The following is a 24062-nucleotide window of genomic DNA, read 5'->3' as shown; positions in this document are numbered from 1 at the left end:
AGATTTAAATATTTAAAATATATTTATAAATTTTGTAAACATTTAAAATAACTATAAAAAATTAAAATTATAATAAATAAAATAATATGTAATACAAAATTCATTAATCTGAGTAATTATACTGAACACTAGAATTATAATTCATAATTAACATTTATTTTTCAATAGTAATGAAATTTTCTACTTTCACAACTGACATTTTAAATTTGAAATGAAAAAATTTAAATATTTGAATTTAAATAATATAGATAATAAATAAATTTGTGATTTCATGTGAGAAGAAATAAAGTCATTTTTTATATTGTTGTATAAAATTAAAAAATTTAAAAATATAAATTTTAATTAGTTAATTAATAATAAAATTTTCTAATTATAAATATAACCCGTTATTAATTTTATCTCTTAACTTTCATAACCAACATTCAAATGCTAAAAATATGAAAATAAATAAATAATTAATTTTAAGCGATTATAATTAATTAATAAATTGTATTAATTGATTATTAAAATTTAAAAGCATCATATAATATAATATATAAACACAATAGATTTTAAATATTTAAAGTATATTTTTTTAATTTCAAATTTTTTAAAAATAACTATAAAATTAATTTAAATTTATAATAAATAAATTAATATGTAATACAAAATTAATAATCTTGATAATTAATATGAAATTAGAATTATAATTCATTAATTAATATTTATTTCTTAATTAATAAAATTTTGTAACTTTCACAATTGACATTTAAAAAATTGATAATTTAAAATAATTATTGACTAATAATACTTACTATTTAAATGTTATTATTTAAAATCAAATTAATTTGAAATGAATTTTTTTAATTCATTTTTAATTTATTAACCCATAATAGAATTTGAAATGAATTAATTTGAATGGTTGAGATCTAAAATAATAAGAGTTAAATAAATGATAAATTGTTATATTATGAGAAAAATACAAGTATTTTTTATAGTAGTAGTGTAAATTAAAGATTCTTATTTTTTAAAATACATATAATTAATTATATACAACATATTTTAAAAAATATATAATTTATATGTGATTAATATGTAAAAAGTTTAGAATTTTGATAGTTTAAAGTGAAACTAGCATTATAATTTAGTAATAATATTTATTCTTTAATAACAATTAAAATTTTGTAACTTTTATAACTTACATTACAAAAATAGATAATTTAAAGTAATTAATTAACTTATAAATGCTTTGTTATTTAGACTTTATGTTTAAAATAGAATTAACTTAAAATGAATAAATTTAATGGTTAAAATTTAAATAATAAAGAATTAAATGAATTATGGAATTTGCTGATGGGAAGAAAACACATACAATATAATTTATATGCAACGGATTAAAATAAATTAATATTAATTCAATGCCATTTTCATCGAATTTAATAGCTTAAATCATTTATGATTGTCTAATTTAAATAAAATAATTATTAAATTACTTAAATGTGTAATAATAAATTTATATTAAATTAATATATTGAAAGTTTATGATGTTAATAATAATGTGATACTAGTATTATGTTTCATTTATTAATTGATATTTGTTATTTAATAACTATTGAAGTTTCGTAACTTTCATAATCGATATTTTAAAAATTTAAAATTTAAAGCAATTAGTTAATTAATAATGAATGTTATTTATTTAGAATAAATTAATTTGAAATAAATTAATTTGAATGACTGAGATTGAAATAAAATAAAATAAATGCTTAGAATTTCATATGGAAGTCATTTAAATAATAGTATAAGATTAAATATTCTTGAAATTTAAAATGCCTATAAATTATATGCAATGGTTTTTAAAAATCAATTATTTTAAGTGTTTTTCATAATTTAAATTAAAAAATAATTATAAATTAATTAAATAGTATGTAAATTTTTAGATAATTAATGTATCCAAAGTTCATAATCTCAATAATTAATGTGAAACTAGCATTATAATTCATTCATTAATAACTATTAAAATTTCATAAATTTTATATGATATTTCAAATTGAAATTTTAAAACAACTAATTAATTAATTATGATATTATTTAAAATATAATTAATTTATAATATAATAAATTTAAATGTTGTACATTTAAAATAATAAGAATTAAATAAATGACTTGGATTTTATATAGAAAGAAACGCAAGTCAATAATATAGATTTTAAAAAAAATTAGAATAATAAAATTTTATCAATTCATTAATAATAATATAATTCTATAATTATAAGTATAATTCATTAATTAATATTTATTGCTCAATAATTATTAAAATTTTGTAACTTTCATAACAAACATCTCAAAAGCTGAAAGTTTAATGAAATTAATTAATTAATTATTCTTGAAATTAAAAAATATATAATTTATTTACAATGGTTTTTAAAATATTACATATTTAAAGTTATTTTTATAATTTCAAATTATAAAAATAATTAAATAGTATAATAAATAAATTTTTATATAAATAATGGATACAAAATTCTAAATCTTGATAATGAATGTGAAGCTAGCATTATAATTTATTATTTAATATTTATCCATAAAAAGTACTAAAATTTCATAACTTCCATAAACAACATTTTGAAATAAAAAATTTAAAAGTAATTAATTTATTAGATATTATATTATTATTATCGAATCAATAGAAGTAATGTGAAAAAAATTGATATTCTATCATAGGAAATAGATTATCTATGCAACTAGTTGTTTTATTATGAGTATAAAGAAATATTTACAAGCATATGCATAATAAATAAACAACATTTTGAAATAAAAAATTTAAAAGTAATTAATTTATTAGATATTATATTATTATTATCAAATCAATAGAAGTAATGTGAAAAAAATTGATATTCTATCATAGGAAATAGATTATCTATGCAACTAGTTGTTTTATTATGAGTATAAAGAAATATTTACAAGCATATGCATAATAAATTACTATAGAACAAAGGCATAACAAATAGTCTAATCAAATATTTATGAATCTAATACAAGCAACACAGATTACACCCCTACTAAAGACGTATATATTTATCCTGTAATAAATAACAATTCCTTACTTGAGTTGCTACACTTAGAAATCATATTTTCCAAGAAAAAGGAGATAATGCTACCTGATTATTATCTCAAAAGCCCTAGATAATACAAGCTCCTATATCAAACATACACACATTCTTATAAGCATTAAACAATAAATACAACAACAATAACAACATAAACCCTTTATCTCACTACGTGGGATGAGCTACATGAATCATTTTTCTCTATTGTGTAAATAAGTAAAACTAATTAGCATAGTAGCAACTTACCTCTTATAGATGCTCCTAAGTAAAATTTAGATAAAAAATCAAACTTTTCATTAAGATCTCTAAGTAAAATTTCTCTAACATCAAAACAATCAATGTAATATTCTACATCTAATTACAATCAACCCTAACATAATCTAATAAGAACAAAATAGTAGATAATCATTAGAAGGAATAAATGAGGAAGAAGGGAAAGAGGAGGAAAGAGGGCTCCTGATGAAGAAGAAAGGCAAGGGGGAAGGGTTTGGATGACAACATTTGATTGAGGAAAGAGGAATGAGGAGAAGATGAGGGCATGTTGGTGGAGGCTTTGCAGCATGAGAGAAAATAAAACTAGGGAGAGGGCTTGTGACTTGAACTTTTGATAAAAAGGGGCTTGGTTGTTATAGAGGAAGGGGAGGGGAGATATTGTGATGTCATAGTCTCAAGTGGTTACTTGAATCATGTAGATAGGTGACAAAGATCGTGCGCAGATGCAGGAGCATGCAAGAGAGAGTTTGATCGGGCTTTCACGTGAAGAACGCATGAGATAAAGCTAGTCGGGTTTGTGAGGTCTAGTTGGGTTCATTGTTTATGGGCCATAATAAATTTATACATAATTATATAGGCCTTGGTTTATGTTTGATAAATCTCTGATTACTTGAGCATTTAATCAATTTTAATTAGTTCAAATAAAGAGTAATTATAAATAATGGACTTTTATTGTAAGTATTTTATGCAATGTAGAGAAACAAGCATAATGATTAGAATTACCTATGTTGTACCATTCTTAAAATAAGGTTTACTTCAATTTTTTACTATAAAGGAACTGAAGAGGCTGAAATTGTGCTTCCCTTATTTGCATGGTTATATTTGAATGGGAGTATTTATTTTACTATTTTTTGGCAAAACTTGGAAGCCATCTTATTTGAAATATTTTTCGCCAGTATCTTTATTGGCAGTGAAAGTGTAATATTATTGAACTTTGCAGGTGAAGGCTTTCATAAATCCAGATGAAGTTGATGAATGGCTGTTAAGTAATCCCTTGCGTTGCCCTGGTGCATTGCACTTTGTGGAGAAAAACTCAACGATTATAAGTTATGGTCTTCAGACTAATTCCACTTCTATGTTGAAGAGAGGGAACTCTGAGGATCCAACATTCAAGTTCCAAATTCCTCTTCAGGTTGCTGCAGAGCGTGAAATTGCAAGGAGTTTGCTTGGAGGTACCAATGCTCTTCCCTTTGATGTCTGCTTCATTTCTTTACTTATATTCTCCATTATTATGAACAGGATATCCAGGCAAATGATTGAAATGAAATGATGAATATGGGTATGACAGTTGTTAATTTGTTATTGTATATCATCAATATCAAGGAATATTAGCAGTTAAATAAATGTATTTATTGGAAATTTAATTTAAATTTTTTAGAAAAGAAGAACACTCTTTGGAATCTATTTATGGTTGAAGTGTCAAAAGTTTAGATATCCTTTTTTAAAAAAAAAAAGAAAGCTATTGCTTGTGAAAGAAAGTGAGTGTATTAGAAGATTTGTTGCTTTTTCTAAGACATTTACCAAGACTCACAATTTATATTCATAGTATTTAATTACTATCTTCACTTAAGTTAAGTGTGATTTATACTTTTATTTTTATTATCATAAAATATATTAAATTCCGTAAGTTTTGTGAGCTTAAATCTACTATAAGGTTTGAATTTTGGTTTAATTTATTGCACTATGAATTATTTCAAATCTCATCATGTTTAAAAGCTATGGTTTTGTAGAAATTAAACCGAGAAGCACATATTGTTTATTCCTGCTAATGTAACACCAGTAAAAAAAAAGTAAATTTTTAATTACAACGATTGCCAACAAAGATTCAACAAGCTAATCCATCATAGTTGTTGCAAAGCTGATGATTATTATATGGATATGTTGTAACTTTTTCAAAATTTGAACTTTACTTTTCACTAATGCTGCCATATATGTATGAACAGATCCCAGCTTTGAATGGGTTGTTGGATTCAAAGAATTTGCTCACCCTGCTACAGAAACATTTTCTGTTGTTGGGGAAGCTGGAGCAACGTTTTTCCTTGCAGTTGCCATGTTTGGATTTGTAATTCAAACAAGTTCTTTTGTTACAGAGAAGGAACTTAAGCTTCGTCAGGTAGTAGCACTAATATAACTTGCACAATACTAACCATGTTGCTACGAGTTTTATCTGCATTCAAAATATCCAGCTGATGATGAAAGTCATTGGTTGAACATTGCAGGCTATGTCCATTATGGGTCTCTATGAATCTGCCTATTGGTTGTCTTGGTTTACCTGGGAAGCTTTTCTTACGCTTATTGCTTCTCTTTCCACGGTACTGTTTGGGATGTTGTTTCAGTTCAGCTTTTTCCTACGCAACAGCTTTGCAATCCTCATCCTTGTATTCTTCATGTTCCAACTTAATATGGTAATCCTGTTACAAATTAGGGTCCTCTAGTTCCAACTTAATATTGATCTTTTATTTCATAGTATTTAAGTAAAGAATTGAGTTTATTCATTCATTGGCTGTCTTCACAGTTGAGTTTTGCATTCTTGATATCAACTTTTGTAGACAAGTCATCATCAGCAACTACAGCTGGATTTTCGATATTCATAATAGGCTTTTTGACACAAGTAAGATCCTCAAACGAGTTATTTTAAATTTTAAAATGTCTTTGTAGATATTCAAAACATATATAAGTTTTTTTTATTCTTGCAGCTTGTGACAACATTTGGTTTTCCATATGCTGAGAACTACTCCAAATTATATCGTTTCATATGGTCTTTATTTCCTCCCAATCTTCTTGCAAAAGCTCTTGATATACTTGTTAGTGCGACTGCCACACATGAAGATCCAGGGATTCGTTGGCATCGGCGAGGTTATTGTACTTATAAGGAACCTAACTGTGTAATGACTATTGTAAGTTCCATTACCAGATTTACAGATTATTACATCATCAGGTTTCGTTTAGGTATGGACTGATAAGCAGCTTTCTACAGGAAAATATCTTTCATTGGCTTATCTCCACATTCTTTTTGTGGTTTGCCTTGGCAATATATTTGGATAATATACTTCCAGATTCAAATGGTGTTAGAAAATCAATTTTTTACTTTATGAAGCCTTCATACTGGACTGGGAAAGGTGGAACTAGAGTGGAAGGTGACCTATGCGGTTGTGCAAGCTCTATTCCACCTATAGAGTATGTTTCTCCAGATGATGAGGATGTTCTTGTAGAAGAAACAACTATAAAACAACAAGTAGTTGATAACAGTGTTGATCCGAATGTAGCTGTTACAATACTTGGCCTTGCAAAAACGTACCCAGGAGCTACTAAACTTTGTTGTTGTAAATGCAAGAGGTCTCCTTATCATGCTGTTAAGGTATTGCAACTTTTGTGTGTTTATATCATTTCAAATATAAATTTTCAGTCTTGGCTTTTTCTTTACAGGGTATTTGGGTCAATATAGCAAAAGATCAGCTATTTTGCCTTCTAGGACCCAATGGAGCTGGAAAAACTACAGTTATTAATTGTCTGATTGGTATTACTCCAGTTACTGATGGAGATGGTAGGAGACTTGTATTTCCTATATCTTTTTTGTTTGCTAAAAAAAGTTTTATAAATAATCATTACATCTTGCAGCTTTGATTTATGGAAATTCGATTCGAAGTTCTGTTGGTATGTCAAATATTCGAAGAACGATTGGTGTTTGTCCTCAGGTTCAGATTCTTTTCATTCATGAAAACTAATATAGTTCTATTCACAAGTGTCAGAAAACTAAGTTGTCAATATGCATTTTTTCTTTATTAGTTTGACACTTTGTGGGATGCATTGACAGCAGAAGAGCATCTGCATCTTTTTGCTAGCATTAAAGGTTTACATCCTTCAATTATCAAATCGGTAGGTGATTTATGGCTTATTCATTTGTATGAGATGATTCCAGAACTTTGAATGGGAGTTTAAAAAAGCAATTTGCAAGATACTGTTTTCATGAATTACCATATTTTCTTCCCACGTCTAATAGTTTAACATAACTTCACCCATTTTTATCAATTGAGTGCGAAAATGCAGGTAAGTGAAAAGTCTTTGGCTGAGGTGAACCTTACTAGTGCCTCTCATATACGATCTGGAAGCTATAGTGGAGGTATGAAACGTCGGCTTAGCTTTGCGATAGCCCTGATTGGAGATCCACAAATGGTTTTCCTAGATGAGCCGGTAAGAAAGTGCAATGTTTTTAATATACGTAATGATTGTGATTACCATTTTTTGCGGCCTTTTTTCTCAACATTTTGATATCTTTTATCCAGGTGGATTGTTCCTTTGTTTATTTTCTGATGATGAACTGTTATCATTTTTTTTTGCCAAAAATTTTGATTTTCTAGAAGTTCCAACGCATGAATTTTTAACTCAATTAGATTTGCAATTTTTTAGTACAACTGCAACAACATCAACCATTTATCCCATTACATGGGGTCGGTTACATGAATCAATTTTTTTTTTATTGTGTCATGTTAAGAGTTCAATTCCATTTAAATCTAATAAAAAAATATCATTTATAAAATTTTATAACCAAGTCTTTTTAGGTCTACCTCTACCTTTCTTAACATAAGTCAAATCTAATACATCTAATCTCCTAACCGGTTCATCGGAAGCCCGCGGTTTTATGTGACCAAACCATCTAAGGCGACTCTCTCTAATCTTCTCTTCCACTGGAGCTTTTCCAACCTTCTCGTGTATATGCATGTTTCGTATCCTTTCTTTAAGAGTAAAGCCACTCATCCACCGGAGCATCCTCATCTCTGCAATTATGCTTCTCTTTTGATGGCCAACATTCTGCGTCATAAAGCATTGCAGGTCTCACAACCATCTTACATAATTTTCTCTTAAATTTGAGGGGCACGTTTCTATCACACAACAAGCCCGATGCATTCCACTTCAACCATCCAACTTAAATTTTACTAATAATATATCCATCTATTTTACTATCACTCCAAACAATAGACCCAAGATATCTAAAATGTGTACTCTTTTTAATGACTTGATCACCCAAAGTCACAATTCCCCCACTAGATCGATTAACACTAAAATTATATTCCATATATTTGATTTTAGATCTACTCAAATGAAAACATTTAGATGCTAAGGTTGACTAGTTTACCTGTCTGCAATTGTTTTAGTAATGCAAAAAAAAGGACATTTTGAGGAGATATGCTATAATTACCATTTTTGGTGCAAGCAAGTTTCTTCATATTAAAACATTATTTACACTGAATCTGTTTGCTTCAAGTAAGTTGAGCAACTTCTAGAGGGTTATGTTTTTCAAAAATCCAATCCGCCACAGATGCTGAATGATGGAACTTGCTGACTGTCCAGCTAAAACCATTAACCACGGCAGATTCTGTCATCTTTTGTTGTGAAATAATTTTAAATTTTATAAAATTGTGCTACCTACAAAAATTCATCATAGATGTTTTTTATTTGCAGGAAACATGTCTACTCTTCTGATGCTCCTTACTCTTTTTTCCTAGTTCATGCTTAACTGATTCAAAATTTTGTTTGTTTCAGACCACTGGGATGGATCCTATCAGCAGAAGACATGTATGGGATATTATAGAAAATGCAAAGAAGGGAAGAGCTATTGTCTTGACAACCCATTCTATGGAGGAAGCTGACATATTGAGTGACCGCATTGCCATCATGGCAAAGGGAAGGTTGAGGTGTATTGGAACCTCTATAAGGTTGAAGTCAAGATTTGGAACTGGTTATATTGCTAATATTAGTTTTATTGGAAGTACTCCTATTGATGCAGAATGGGAAGCTGCACATGAGCGTAAAGCTCAGCTTGTGAAGCATTTCTTCAAACATGTAAGCCACAAATTAAGCAAAGGCAATGGTGAATTACTATCATGAGAGTCTCTGACATAAAGTTGCATTTGACAGCATTTAGATGTGGAGCCAAAAGAGGAAAACAAATCATTTTTGACATTTGTCATTTCTCGTGATAAAGAAAGGCTATTGACGGTAAGTTAAATGTGTTTTGGATTAAGGCTTCGTTTGGGATGGCTTTTTTACAGCTTCTTAAAGCAGTTTTTTAGAACAAAAATTTTAATTTTTGTACTAAAAAAAATACTTTAAGAAGCACGAAGAAAACCGTCCCAAACAAAGCCTAAATCCTGATTGTCTGCATATATTATTATTCTTTGTTCTGAATTGGAATCTAAAAAGTTGGTTTACATAAATTTCTTAATCAGGACTTCTTTGCTGAGCTTCAAGATAGAGAGGATGAGCTTGGAATCTCAGACATTCAACTTGGTCTCACTACACTTGAAGAGGTTTTCTTGAACATTGCAAAGCAGGCAGAGTTAGAAAGCGCATCAGTTGATGGGAGCATGGTTTTGCTAAATTTATCATCTGGACCTTCAATACAGGTAGTTTGCTTTAAAATAATTTACTCGCATCACATTGGAATCATGTTTGGATTGAAATGGCTTTACTATATTATTTCATTATGGTACAATTTAGGCTTCGTTTGGGACGGTTTTCTTACTACTTCTTAAAACAGCTTTATGCTGTCAAGTTGTGGACATAATTTATCATAAATTAAACTCCTAATCAGCATGAGAAATTTACTTCCAAGTACTAGAAAGCTGCTTTAAGAAGCAGAAAGAAAGCCGTCCCAAACAAAACCTTAATTATTCTTTCTAAATGCTCAATATGGTTAGATAATTTCAATATCTGTTTATTATTTCTTTCAGATACCAAAAGGGTCAAGGTTTGTGGGGATTCCTGGAACAGATACAACAGATAATCCAAGAGGTTTAATGGTCGAAATCTACTGGGAACAGGATGATTCTGGTAATCTCTGCATCTCAGGACATTCACCTGAAATCTCTATACCACCTAATGTAAAAATTCCGGAAAATTATCTCACTTCTAGTAGAAATTCTCGGCGAGGATCTTCATCAAAGATTGGATTTGTCATCCACCCAAATCAAATTCTAAATAGATGATTTTGAACTGATTATTTATTGCGAAGAAATAAGGATCCATCAACATTTTTTACTTAGAAAAAATTTAAGTTTTTTGTTTTAGATTCATTCAGCCCAGCACAGAATTGGTTCTCCATCCATGTAATTCTTATTTATAGTTGTAAGGAATGAAATTGTCTCTGTTTTTCCTATTGAGAGTAAGCTATTGATTCATTTACCAACCTAATTGTCAAAGATATGTTACAGCCTAATGTGTGAAATTTTGGTTTACTAAGGATTTCACTTTTATGATAAACTCTTACACATTGGCATATCCTTATGATGTTAATGAAGTTTTCTTAGAATTTTTATTTTTTGGAAGTAATTATTTGCAAATATAATATGAGGTCTAATGGGTTTTGAGATTGGCCTTCTCATAGTACCAAGATGAGGCAAGATGTGTTTCTCTAATGAGAATGAAGTTTTAAGTGAGCTAACATGATATTTATTATTTATCGACTAATTTAGGCTTCGTTTGGGACGGTTTTTTTATTGCTTCTTAAAGCAATTTTCTAGTACAATTTTTGTACTAGAAAGCTGCTTTAAGAAGCAGTAAAAAAGCTATCCTAAACGAAAACTTAGTTGAGATGTTTATGTCATGTTTGTATGTGGTGTATGGAATTAGATTTGTATGGTATAATAATGAGATTAAGGTTTCATTTGGGATAGCTTTCTTACTATTTTCTACATTAATTTTTTAGTATAAAAGTTTTTAGTTAAAAAAAATATATGCTAAAAAATTGCTTTATAAAGCAACACAAAAAGTTGTCCCAAACGAATCATAAGTTTATACACTTGTTCTACCGCTATTATTGAGATTCATACAACGACAACAATAATATTAGCATTATCAATCTTTTATCTCACTAGATGTGATCAGTTACGTAAATATTTTTTCTCTATTGTGTCCAATTAAAAAAGTATATATATATATATATATTTATTTATCATGCTAGAATAAGAGTGTCCTAATATAATTTTGTTTATATTTTCTTATGAGATTCTTCAAATGAACTACTTATTTATTACCAGGCATTAGTCACTTATTTAAATAATGAAAATAATTGTTATATTTACAGCTTTTATAATATTATTATGAGTCATTATATTTTATATAAATATTTTAAAATATGTTATCTTATTTTAATTAATAGTAATATTTTTATAATTTTTATTTCTAGCAAAAAATTTTTAGCGGATTTATGTTCAAGACTCAAGAGGGAGAGCCCTCTACTACATCAATGTAAAATAAAAAATAAAAAAATATATTTATTTATTATAGTCATTTTAATATAAATTAAATAAATTAACATTTTATTTTGAACTATATGTTTTTTAGGGTTTAAAGAAAAGATAGTACATAATTAATTTTTTTTTTTTTGGGGAATATAATTAATTATTTTCATCATATAATAAATTTATCAATCTTGAAATTCATAACAATTAAATTTTATTCAAAATATTCCTTTTTTGGAAAAAAATTTGAATTTACTTTCAAATAAATTATATTTATAAATAATGAATTAAAATTTTATATTATGCTCATTTTGAAAAAAATAAAATTTCCTAGACTCATTATTATTAAATTTTAATTGAACATTTAATATTTTAAATCCTTTGATTTATTTTAAAATGAGTGTAAATATTTATTGCATCAATCTCAAAAAAACCAAAGACATTTAAAGCTCTCTTTTTCTCCATTTTTTTCGCAAACAAACTCTCCCTTCTCCATCCATCTTCCCGCTTAATCCTCCTTCCATCTTCCCCCTACCAATCGCCGGAAACTCCAAAACTAATCTCATCTTTCCTCTCCTATCAATCCACCCACCGCCGCCGGCCACCATGAACGACCTCTTCACCTCCAGCTCCTTCAAGAAATACACGGACCTGAAGCAACAGATCCATATAGATGACGTCGACGCCGGCGGCGGCAACGCCAAAAACCTCGAGAAATTCTTCCAAGACATTGAAATCATCAAAGAAGAAATCAAAACTCTCGAACAACTCTACCGCCGCCTCCAAGACCTGAACGAAGAGACCAAATCCGCCCACAACGCCAAAATGATGAAATCCCTCCGTTCTCGAATGGATGCCGATACAGAACAAGTTCTCCGGCGAGCCAAATCTGTGAAACAGAAGCTCGAATCCCTCGACCGGGCCAACAAAGCTAATCGAAACATTCCTGGCTGTGAGCCGGGCTCTTCTGTAGATCGAACCAGAACTACCGTGGTAGCTGGGTTGGGGAAAAAGCTGAAGGATCTAATGGATGAATTCCAGAACCTGCGAGCTCGGATTGCGGCTGATTATCAGGAAATGGTGGGGAGAAGGTATTATACTGTTACAGGAGAGAAACCGGATGAAGAAACTATAGAGATTTTGATATCGAGTGGTAAAGGTGAAAGCTTTTTGCAGAAGGCGATACAGGAACAGGGGAAAGGTGAGATCTTGGAAGCCCTTAGTGAAATTCAGGAAAGGCATGATGCTGTGAAGGAGATAGAGAAGAGTTTAATGGACCTGCATCAGGTGTTCTTGGACATGGCTGTGGTTGTTGAAGCACAGGGAATGCAGATTAATGATATTGAGAGCCATGTTGCTCATGCGAGCTCTTTCGTTAGGAGGGGCACGGTTGAGCTTCAGGAATCTAAGGTTTATCAGAAGAGCTCAAGGAAATGGTATTGTCTTGCCTTCTTGCTTGGCACTGTGCTTCTTCTTATTCTTCTTACGCCTGTTCTTATTACTTTCATTAGATCTATGTGAGATGAGGAAGATGATGAGACTGGTTTTTTATTTTTGATCATTGGATTATGAAGAGGGGAGCTTGTGGAGGGAATTCATCTGCGTTGAAGTGTTATGTTCTTTCTAAATTATAAAATGCTTGCAAGACATTCATTATGTAGTAGGAAGAGAGACTGATATTTTCAAAGAAAAGCAAGTCGTTTGCATATAACATCAATAACATGGTGTTGGCTAATGCCAACTCATTCATAGGATGATGATAATGTAACTTCAATCAATATTGGTTATATCTCTTAGACAATGGTGAATATGATTTTAGGTTCTATCACAATAATGATTTGTGCTTTAGGTCATCTCCAACCGAAAATCCCATTTTCCACTTTAAAATGACATAAAACTTCAAAATGCGGCAGTTCATCTCCAACGGAACTCCAATTTTCTTTTTTCGCGCGTTTCTTTTGCGAAGGTAACCATCTCTCTCCTGTTTTGCATGCTTCCTGCGAAGCTAAGCAGAGTGTGAAGGTAATCTTTTTTTTTTTTGCATAGGTGAATAGTCGGATGCCAATATTGGCGTTGCACTGTTCACCTACCGATTTTGGCGTGAGATTTGGAGTTTCAATGCAACGATTCACGGACTGCATACAATGGTATGCAGTTCGATTGGATATGATCTTAGGCTTAGTTTGTAATAATTTTTTTACTGCTTTATGAAACAGTTTTTTAGTATGAAATTTTCAATTTCTTGAATTAAAATTTTTCATACAAAAAAAATTACTTTAAAAAGCAATAAAAAAGTTATTCCAAATAAAGTCTTAGCCTGTTCCATCATTAAACTAAAGAGCACTACCTTCTGAAGCTTTGTTAGTAATGTCATATGTGCATCTATTCTTCATTTGGTTCTTAATCGATTGCTTCATTTGTACAGCATTGGTTCAGCTTAGTAGTGAAAAGGAATTAGAATGTCATTTAGAATCTATTTGGTTCAAGTAAAATGGGTATAAATATTTCAAATATAGGGATTTTCAAAATATTGGTGTATTTGGAATGCACCTTATAATGTAAATTAGTGTATTCAGGATTCGTCATTTTGGACGATTTTCAAAAACATCATAAATTTATCGGCAATGCCACCACCATAAATACAACATCAAGAGGGGATGAATGAATATCGCGTGTCACTCTAAAATAGGTTTAGCTACTACAATGGAGATCAAGTATAACTGAAGGGTGATAGGGCTTATAATTTACATCAACAGGTGACCCCAGATCATTGGAGAAGCCCACTAGAGTACAAATGGGTTCCATAGAGGAGGATATGTTAGGAACCATATTCTAGAATATAAGATGAATTTAGATCATCTTAGAGGCACGAAGAGTTACACTACAGCAAATGTTGCATCGAGACAAAATTTAAAAGTTGTGCGATATGAGGTCTCCTAACTAGGAAGAGCCAATTAAAAATAGGGCACTAGACTCCTTGGGAAGGAGTAACCAGAAGGTGGGGTAGCAATAGTATAGACGACGATGATGACGACAAGCATTTATCCCACTACGTGGGGTCGGCTAATCCTTTTTCTCCATTGTGTTTGATTAAGAGTCAATTTCTCATTTAGATCTGATAAAGAAATGTCATTTCTAATATTTTCTAATCAAGTATTTTTAGGTCTACCTCTACATTTCTCAACATATGTTAATTCTAATACATCTATTCTCCTAATTGGGTCATCGGAACGTCATCGTTTTATGTGACCAAACCATCTAAGGTGACTCTCTATAATCTTATCTTCCACTGGAGCTACTCCAACTTTTTCACATATATGCTCATTTTGTATCCTATCTCTAAGAGTAAAGCCACTAATCCACCTGAGCATCCTAATCTCTACAACACTTAACATTATGCTTCTTTTTTAATGGCCAACTGATGTGAAACATATATGGAAACAGGAATTGCTTAGGAAATTATAAAAAGTTGTTTAGCTTGCTAATTTTAAAACAATGTTTCACCAAGTTAGATTCTAGGATTTCTCAATTTTCAATATTATAATAGGGGCAATTACAATTAGATGAGAGATACAATTTAAAATAATCAAAAAATTGTTCTACACTTATGAGCCATTAATAAGAATCCACCGCTTAACAAATAGATAGTTCACCTTGAATTTCTCTCACTCATACTCTTTGAAATAGGCTTAAGCAGGAGAGCAATCTACACAATAACAAAGAAGCCACTAAAAGACAATAGGCACTAGGGTTTTTTATCAACAGAGAGTTTACCCGAATATGAAGAAGCCGGCCGCTGTGTGGAGACTCCTGGACAGCACAGGGAAGCTTCAAGCCTTCAATATTGTTGGACAGCAAAGGAAGCTTGCTGGAATCCTCTGAACAGCAATGAAAAACTACTCGAACAGCAAACTAGCTGGGTAATCTTGCTGAAATCCCGGATCTGAAGAAGCTGACGGATAGTGGGAGACTTCTTGTCAGCAAAAGGAAGCTCCCGGACTTTGGGACAGCAAGGGAGTTTGCTGAAGTTTTCTGCACAGCACATGAGTTGGTTTGGGACAGCACTTCGTGGATTAAAAGAGGCTGGACAGCAGTGTTAATGTGGCAGAAATTCCTCTCTAGATCACGGTCTAGTGGGGAGTTGGGTTAGGGGAAGTTGGTGGTGGGAGATAATTTCAAAATCTGAATTTAATTTCAGATTTTAGGTTGGATTTGGATGGGGAGAGATTTAAAATTTCAAATTTCAAATTTCAAACAAAGAGGAATAAAGGAGGGAAGAGGTAATTAATATCCTCTAATCTAGGGCTTAATTAGAGAACGAAATAAATTAGAGAAGGGGAGGGAAGGGGGGCCGGCTAAATGAGGGAAAAGGGGAGCGTCCACATTCAATGTATGTGGTTCTTTGCATTGATTGTTGATTGAGAAATTCAAATATGAATAAATTTCAGATTTGCATCAATTGGGGGGCTTCTTAAAAAATAGTTTTATTAATTAGGAAAGTATTTGAAATTCAAATCAATTTGAATTCAAATTAGGAAAATTTCCAAATTAATAATAAGATAAATTAGGAAGGTATTGAAGAGGCAATTTGAATTTTGAAATCAGGGGAATTATGGAGGAGGTGGGGCCGGCGGCTAAGGGGGGAGGGGAAGCCATTGAGTATAGGTGATGGGAGGGGAGGCCGGTGGGTTTAGGTGATGGGGAAGAGGAGGCCGGCGGATATTGGTAGAGGATGTGTGTAGACAAACTATGGAGGAGGTGTTTTGGTTGGCCGATGGTAAGGGATTGAAAGGGAGGTGGCCTGCGGCTTGATGAAATGAAAATGGTGGAAAGAAGAAAGGGAGGAGGGGAAGACCGAGAGCCCGGACTCTTCCGGCGACTGTCAGGTATTGCCTTGACCCTCTTCTAGGGTTCTCTCTTCTCCCAAGAGCTCACAAGGAAACAATAAACCAAAAGCTGAAATTTTTTATTAATCATTCATCATCCTAATACAAAGACTAAGGCCTTAATATATAGGCCTCCAAAATAAAAGAAGCTCAAAGACTAAGATGCCCTCAGGGGCACAATATAAAATAGATCTCTCATAGGGGTACAATGGTAAAAACAGAAATATAATAAAAGAAATATATGAATGCATCATAGGTAGAGGCTATGAATCGTAGCCGTCCATCTATGATTCCTCCGATGGCAGATGCATCGAAATCTCATGTTGATGTCCTCATCACCAACATTCTGTGTCATAAAGTATTGCAGGTCTAACCACAATCTTATAAAATTTTCCCTTAACTTTGAGAGGTACTTTTCTATCACACAACAACCCGATGCATTCCTCCACTTCATCAATCCAACTTGAATTTTATTAATAATATCTCCATCTATTTCACCATCACTCTGAACAATAGACCCAAGATATCTAAAACGTGTACTCTTATTAATAACTTGATCGTTCAAAGTCACAAACCGCCCACTAGATCTATTACTACTAAAATTACACTCCATGTATTCGGTTTTAGATTTTACTCAAACGAAAACCTTTAGACTCTAAGGTGACCTCCATAATTCAAGCATACCTTCAACTCCCTCTTTAGTCTTATGAACAAGAAGAATATTATCAGCAAAAAGAATACACCAGGGAACATGTTGCATATCTAGTATAGAGATAGTTTTTTTTTTTTTAAATATATCAAAACTATTTTAAATATTTTAAGTGTTATTAAAACTAATTATTACCGCCGTCCATCTTCATTACTATCACTAGAGACCACTTCCACTGCAGGTGATCACAGCATAAATAATAAAAAATATAATTTTAAGATATCAAATCTATTTTATGGTATGTCAAAATATAACTAAAATAGAATAAAAAATAAAAGTGATCATAAACAACTCCTTAATTAATTGCTTGAATGTCAATGCAATAGGCCAAAGTTATTGCTATGTTATTTTCCCAATGCTGCCTGGCTCCGAAGGGAGATTCCCCTCTGTAAGGCTGTCTGGTTTGAAGGAATTGGAAGGGAGGTAATGAAAATGAAAAAAAAAAAAAAAAAAAAAGTTTTCATCACTAAGATTTAAAATCCACAAAATTATATTTAGTTGACATCCATTAATAATACATAACACTGAGTGATGGTGTCATCTTATGTGGTGTTGAAGAAACAATAAAAAGACAATGGTGTTAATAAACAAATTGAACTAGATGAAAAAGAAAAAAAAAAGATTCAATATCACTGAAAATTTTCTCATTATGAGTGATAAATCATCCCATTCGATAAATGAAGAGACATCAAACAGATTTGAAAAACTATTAGAATCCATAATTGGAAAAGAAAATCAATGCTCTAATGGTTGACTAGCTCTAACTTTGATAGTATACTTCTGATAAAAAAATTCAGTATAATTAACTATGAATAAGCTACTTAGGTGCAGATTGAAATAAAATGAAGGAAATGATTCCATAACACTGAAAATTTTCATTTTATAAGTGATTAATCATCTGATTAGATGAATGAAGAGTCATCAAACAGATTTGAAAAACAATTAGAGTCCATATTTGGAAAAGAAATCACTGCTCTGAAGGTTGAATAGCTCTAACCTTGATAATATACTTTTTACAAGAAGAAGATGGAACACTATCAACATCTGAGCCACACAGAACGCCAAACTGACCATATCCATAGCCTATATGAATTCCACATTTGCGACAGAGTAGTTTTATTTTTGACTTGTAACAGCTCAGGCTGAAAGGGAAACAACTTAACTCATCTACCTGAGTGAATCTACTGAGATCTACCATTGGAAAATAAAGCATATCTTTCTTAGTAGATCTTTTATGAATAAAGCTTTGGGAAGATGCCACTTCTTTAGAAGATGTCAAATTCAAAGGATATCCACAGGAACCACAGCTGCATTAATGATACAAAACAATAAGGTTATAAAGGTTCATAAAGTTTTTTATGAGGATGATTCACTTTAAAATGAGTGCAATATATGATTAATCAATTAAGTATAATATTGCACCCATTACAAAGAAAATTTAGTTGCTATAAAACTCATCCTGATCAATATATTTTAGCAAGCTGATAGTTCTTAAACGTTCAAAAAACGTTATATGATCTTTAGATCATAATCCTAAGGCATGGAGAAACCCTATATGATCATACTCCAATGAATAAAACATATAGCTCCGAGATGTTTATTTATCTAAATATCAGTTCATAAATAAATGTAGAAAAACATATATAGGAATTGCAAAAGCAAGTATGATTCAGATGCAATAAATCACAAAGCAAGCATAAGATATATCCATGTTTGAATCTGGAGAAATTATTTTGAGCGGACACCCGACGATCCGGAGAACAATCAGAACGTGCCACGTCACCCAGTACAGAGCGGTACCGAACACCGGTACCGAACAAAAAAGTGACGTGGAGCATTCTAGTTGGTCTCCGGATGCCGTCCAGGATCTACACAGAATAATTTTTCTTGAATATGAGGATGCTGCAACACAAAAAAAAAGTACATTTAAATAGCATCTCAATATAACTTTTCCGAGTAACATGATGTAGGTTTCGAATTGTTCAACAAACAAGTCATTTTAGAAAGAAGAATGGAAGGAACAAAAAAAGTCAGCGAAATTAAACAAAAATAGCACGCATAGCATGAAAATATATTGCTTGGATTTGGGATTGATTAATCATAGTAAATTTTGACCCATTAAGCCAATGGTATGATGAGGTAATTTTGATGATAACAAATATATAATTAGAGTTACTAAAAAAAATTAACCTAATTAGGCAATAGGTTTTCTGAGTTCTAGTGGATCGTACTAAATGTTGGAAAATATTACATGTGATCTGATATGAGACTAACCATTATAAAAAACTTTTAGCAATAATTATAGCAAATAAAGTAGATTTACCACATCATTCAGTATCCTATTTGAGTATTAAACTTGGATTTACAAAATTTAGTAAATCCTTTTTCAGCTAAGTCCTACTTTCGGACAAACCGCTACATAATTCACCAAATTAAATTGATGAGCATAGAGATAAAAGGAAGATGTTCCAAATTCTTGAAGCTCCAACCATAAAGAATGAACAAAAGGAGGTAAGTGATACAACAAGATAATTCTAATGTGGATAAAATGTGACAAACCATCAATGACTTAACTCCATCATTATTTACACTCAGAGATGAGGCTGCAAATGAACTGAGCTGAGCCGAGTATGTGCAGATTCATGTTTGAGTTCATTTATTATCAGCTTGTTCAAATTCTGTTTGAGCTCAATTCGAGCTTTTTTGTTTGTGTTCAAATTTGATTTGTTTAAATTAATGGGTGTTCATATTTGGTTCATATTCGATTTGATAGTAAAAAAAAAAAACAAGCAATCTAAATTTGTAAGCATCTTTTTATTTGTTATGTTAATTTTTTCTTTGGTTAATGTTTAAAGTAGAAGAATAGCAAATGATCAGATGAAGTAAGAGTTCAATTAAGCGAATTTGAGCGATGTCAGGGAGAACGACGAGGGAAGAAACAAGAGGGTTCGGGGCTTGAGTAGCATCTAGGAGAACGAAGAGGAAAGAAAAATCAGTTTGGTACTTGAGCAGGGAGAAATAATAGGTAAGAAAGAAGGTCGGAGTCGGGGAGGATGATTAGACGAGGGTTGGGGTTTCGACAGATTTTTTTGTCCTTTCAAAACAAGAAGCGGTAGTTTTAATTTCTCTTAATTTATCATGATATTATAATATAAAAATAATTATAATTAAATAATATATAATATCGATTTAATAAATATGTATGATTTATTTTAATTAATAAATATTATAATATTTGATTAATTTAAATTTTTTTTAATAATTATTATATCATTATTTATAATAAATATAAAATATTTATATTATGTTTGTTTATCAATTTTATAATCAAATATGAATCGAGTTTTTAACAAGCTTATTCATGAGTTTTATATCGAACATGAATCGAGTTTGTTCATAAGCTTTAAATCATGGGCGAATCCCCATAGAGCCACAGCTGGACAAATGCCCAACCTAAAAAAAAAACCCTGTATAAAAGATAAATTTTGAATTTTGACCCCTCTAAAAAAAAATATTTTGCCCAAATGGTTGAAGATACTCATTGAATGATATATTTCTCTTACAAAAAATGTAAGGTACTTGCTTTCTAGTTCGTATAAAGTAGGAGGTAAGTTTTATCCAATGGAGAAATAAGTGACTTATGATTTATAAGTTGGGTTTGTATTGCCTTGGATTTGCCTTAGACCATGGAACATGATGGTCCGGGACGACAGAACCATGAGATCTTGATCAATCTCATTATCACTCCCCCCACCATCTGCTTTAAGTGCAAGATGGTGAAATTTTTAATTTTAAATATCAAATTTCCAAATACCCAAACCCCTGTTGCTACTATATGCCGGATATCACGTATCTATAGATACGATGTATTCATCGACGACTAGCCTTAATCAAAAGTTCTCTCTCATGATCAGGAGGGGTAATTAATTATAGGGGCTTGAGCCTATAGGAAACCAAAACTCAGATCATAAAGTCCTCGCAAAATGGGAGCAAAATCTTTGAGTAGTGTCTTATTCTCAACCCAATCTGCCTTATGCAAAATTTATCCCGTAACTTAATTTGTTACACCTCCCTGAAGAAAGGCAAGGGGAGGTCGGGGGCAAATTCTTGAAGCCCACATAAGGATGGTTGTGTAGCAGAGGTCGGGGGAAAATTCTTGAAGCCCACATAATGATGGTTGTGTAGCAGACAAGTAACTTTAGGAAATGATGGCTTTTATTTTTGTTTTTTGTATTTTTTTCTTATTCTTTTCTTCCATGGATATATGTGGTGGGTTCTTTGAAGCTTTCACATGCAAGTTGTCATGCATACTTTATGGTTTAATTGCCCCTTTTTTCTCAAGTTAGATAACGTTTAACTAATTCATTATTATTTTTCTCTAAGTTAGAGTCTAGGTTCAACATAACTTACATTATTATACTCTAATTTATATTACTAAAATCAATATTATTTTGGAAGATAAATGATAAAAAATTTCTCTTATAAATTTAATAGCTTTATATTGTTTAATACTTTAATTAACTAAAATTTTGCCCACCCTGGATCCGCCTTTGCTTTAAATGATGTTGTTCGTGAACATAAATGAATCGAACGCATTGTTGTTTAAGCTTGTTTATCTAAGGATCAAGTATTTAAAAAAAAATGTTCAAGTTTGTTAGTTTAATTAATTAAAAATCACGAACAAGCTTTAATCGAACCGAGCAACGAGTAGCTCGTCGAACACTTAGTTCTTTTGCAGCCCTACTTAGAGATCATCAAAATATGCTGTATAAAATTTGTTTTTTTTTTTCTAAAAAAAGAAAGCAGACCATCATTTTCCTTCTAATCCAATAACAAAGCTAAATATAAAAGGCATATGCCAGAAAATTCTAGATTTTCCGGGTTGTTTGACAACAAGCAGGATTCAGTAAATAGTTTGAGAAAACACAGAGGATTAAAACCTGAAAATTTTTTGGCAAGATATTACTAAATCTTGATAAATTTTTTAGCTGTTCGTATCATTATCTAAGATTTGTGAGAAGACAAATCCTCAAAATCCGATAAATCCTGTGAATTGTGAGATCTAACAGATCGCAGGTTCAACCAAAAACTAGTTTGAAACTAGACTTATCAAAGCAGTAAGATTTAAAATCCCAACAACTTTGCAAGCAAAATCTTGCTTAAATCCTGCCTTAGATAAGACCCTAAACAGCCCCAATTTGTAGAGGATTAAATTGGAATTACCCTAATCACCAATATGAATGCTAAAACAATGAATACAAAGCATTGCACATCCTACATTCCACCAAAGATAACTTTAATTAATTCGAATGAATAAACGGGATCAAAAGAACTGAATCTCGATCAAATTAAAACGTAATCGAGAACGAAAAATACGGAAAAAACTGTTCAAAAAATCCAGGAAAAGCAATCGAGTATACCTATAAGCGACGTCCCCGCTGGGCATCCTTTAATACAAAGACCCGATTTTGATCGGTTGTAATCATCGAGGGAAGACGATTACAGATTCATCGTTGAAGGGAAGACAGTGTTGAAAGAAAAAGATAATATTTTTTTATGGAGAAATTGTAGAAACTTGACGACAACGGAAAAGTTCAGCTCTTTTTTCTCTTGATCCCTTCCGTTCGTTGAAAAAGACTTTTTTCAACGGTCGGATATATATACATGGTCACATGGTCAATTCTCTCTCTCTCTCTCTTGGAACAATTATTACGTCCTTTGATCGGACGTAGAGCTACGTTCGGCCGCCAATAACATGTCGCCACGTGCTCTTACTCTTTATCGTGCGGCTCGACGACTTGACCTGGACTGGAACCCAGGAATGCTATGTTCGCGTATTGCGAGGTATTACTCGGTATTTGCTCGGTATTGCTCGGTATTGTTAGGTATTGCTTGGCAATAACGAGAAATACCGCTCTGTGAAGATCAATACTGAGTAATACCGAGTTGTACTGAGTAATACCTAGAAAAACTCGGTACAACTCGGTATTGCTCGGTATTACTCGGTATTTGCTCGAAATTGGTTATTGCCAAGCAAAATTGACCAATACCTAGCAATACAGAGCAATATCGAGCAATACCTAGCAAAATCGAGAAATACCGAGCCATCCTGGGTCCATTCCGGGTCGGGTTGTTGGGGCGCGCAGTAAATAGTGAAAACGCGTGGCGCGATTCTACTGGTGGCCGAATGTAGGACCAAATAAAAGTTCCTTCTCTTGAGGGATCAATTCTTCTTTGATTTCAAGTACTAAAAAAAAAAAAACTTTTTTGAAATCTTTAGTTAAAAAAATTTGATGACTGAATGTCCCAACCTACTTTTTATGATGATTTTTTTAGATATATTAATTAATTAATAAAAAATTATTTACTATTTGTATATCATCAACATCTTCAAAATAATTATAAATGATTTATTTTTTGAATAAAAATTCTATATCACTTTAATCATCTTGGTTTTTTTTTTTTTTTTTTTTTTTGTTAGTTTCTCCTTCATATGCTACAAGTGTAGAATCAATTTCACATATGTTCAAACCTTTTTGAATCAAGCTTGAACATCATCAAACATTATTATAACATTATTCATAAATATCGTGACATGCTTTGAATATTTATGTATGTAAAATAAATTTCAAATGTTTTTGAATCAATTTCATATATGTTTAAATAAGATTCAAATAAGCATATCATACAACATCATTCAAATATCATTGATATATCATCAATAAATTATCTAGATCAAGCACGGATCTCGAGGAAATTTAAGTTGGAAACTTCCAAAATTAATTTTGGGATAATTCAAACTTCGATTTTCAGCAAACTTGCATTCGAACTTAATGTCTCGAAAAGATTAATCCAACGACACTAAATT

General features: G+C 31.2%; 3 protein-coding genes across 4 annotated transcripts in view; 2 read left to right on the top strand and 1 right to left on the bottom strand.

The window, feature by feature from the left end:
* The window catches only part of LOC110092092 (ABC transporter A family member 2-like), a 30881-nt gene extending 20452 nt beyond the window's left edge, over nucleotides 1-10429 (top strand). Inside the window, exons 4-17 of the mRNA XM_020816469.2 lie at nucleotides 4300-4531; nucleotides 5303-5472; nucleotides 5579-5764; nucleotides 5875-5970; nucleotides 6056-6256; nucleotides 6337-6717; nucleotides 6786-6903; nucleotides 6978-7054; nucleotides 7146-7235; nucleotides 7407-7550; nucleotides 8901-9200; nucleotides 9276-9356; nucleotides 9587-9763; nucleotides 10091-10429. Of these exons, the coding sequence (XP_020672128.2) occupies nucleotides 4300-4531; nucleotides 5303-5472; nucleotides 5579-5764; nucleotides 5875-5970; nucleotides 6056-6256; nucleotides 6337-6717; nucleotides 6786-6903; nucleotides 6978-7054; nucleotides 7146-7235; nucleotides 7407-7550; nucleotides 8901-9200; nucleotides 9276-9356; nucleotides 9587-9763; nucleotides 10091-10345 (2508 nt within the window). The 3' untranslated portion in view covers nucleotides 10346-10429. The remainder of the gene's footprint in view (nucleotides 1-4299; nucleotides 4532-5302; nucleotides 5473-5578; nucleotides 5765-5874; nucleotides 5971-6055; nucleotides 6257-6336; nucleotides 6718-6785; nucleotides 6904-6977; nucleotides 7055-7145; nucleotides 7236-7406; nucleotides 7551-8900; nucleotides 9201-9275; nucleotides 9357-9586; nucleotides 9764-10090) is intronic.
* Nucleotides 10430-12057: 1628 nt separating this feature from the next.
* Nucleotides 12058-13794, top strand: LOC110092107 (syntaxin-124). 2 transcript variants are annotated; one of them, XM_028699942.1, is made up of 2 exons: nucleotides 12058-13035; nucleotides 13111-13794. In XM_028699942.1, coding segments are annotated over exons 1-2 (831 nt in total). In that variant the 5' UTR covers nucleotides 12058-12205; the 3' UTR covers nucleotides 13112-13794. The 2 variants fall into 2 exon arrangements, with proteins under 2 accessions (XP_028555775.1, XP_020672153.1); XM_020816494.2 differs by having other exon boundaries at nucleotides 12058-13794.
* A 4252-nt stretch (nucleotides 13795-18046) lies between these two features.
* LOC110092108 (uncharacterized protein At4g08330, chloroplastic) lies at nucleotides 18047-22808 on the bottom strand. The gene is made up of 2 exons (XM_028699943.1): nucleotides 22615-22808; nucleotides 18047-18501 (listed from the first exon to the last, which is right to left on the bottom strand). Exons 1-2 carry the CDS (start codon nucleotides 22638-22640, stop codon nucleotides 18162-18164), a joined length of 366 nt encoding a protein of 121 aa, XP_028555776.1. The 5' UTR covers nucleotides 22641-22808; the 3' UTR covers nucleotides 18047-18161.
* Between the last annotated feature and the right edge of the window lie 1254 nt (nucleotides 22809-24062).

Source organism: Dendrobium catenatum, unplaced genomic scaffold, assembly GCF_001605985.2.
Source record: "Dendrobium catenatum unplaced genomic scaffold, ASM160598v2 fragScaff_scaffold_1416, whole genome shotgun sequence".
NCBI lineage: Eukaryota > Viridiplantae > Streptophyta > Magnoliopsida > Asparagales > Orchidaceae > Dendrobium > Dendrobium catenatum.
The sequence above is the reverse complement of the archived record's forward strand: the minus strand, read 5'-3'. Positions and strand labels throughout refer to the sequence as shown.

Excerpts from the sequence above, each read along its gene's own strand:
- LOC110092107 (XM_020816494.2), top strand. The coding sequence starts at position 12,206 with ATGAACGACCTCTTCACCTCCAGCTCCTTCAAGAAATACACGGACCTG.
- LOC110092108 (XM_028699943.1), bottom strand. The coding sequence starts at position 22,640 with ATGCCCAGCGGGGACGTCGCTTATAG. Across the intron at positions 18,502-22,614 it reads AGCGGGGACGTCGCTTATAG|CTGTGGTTCCTGTGGATATC; the intron begins GTATACTCGATT and ends TCATTAATGCAG.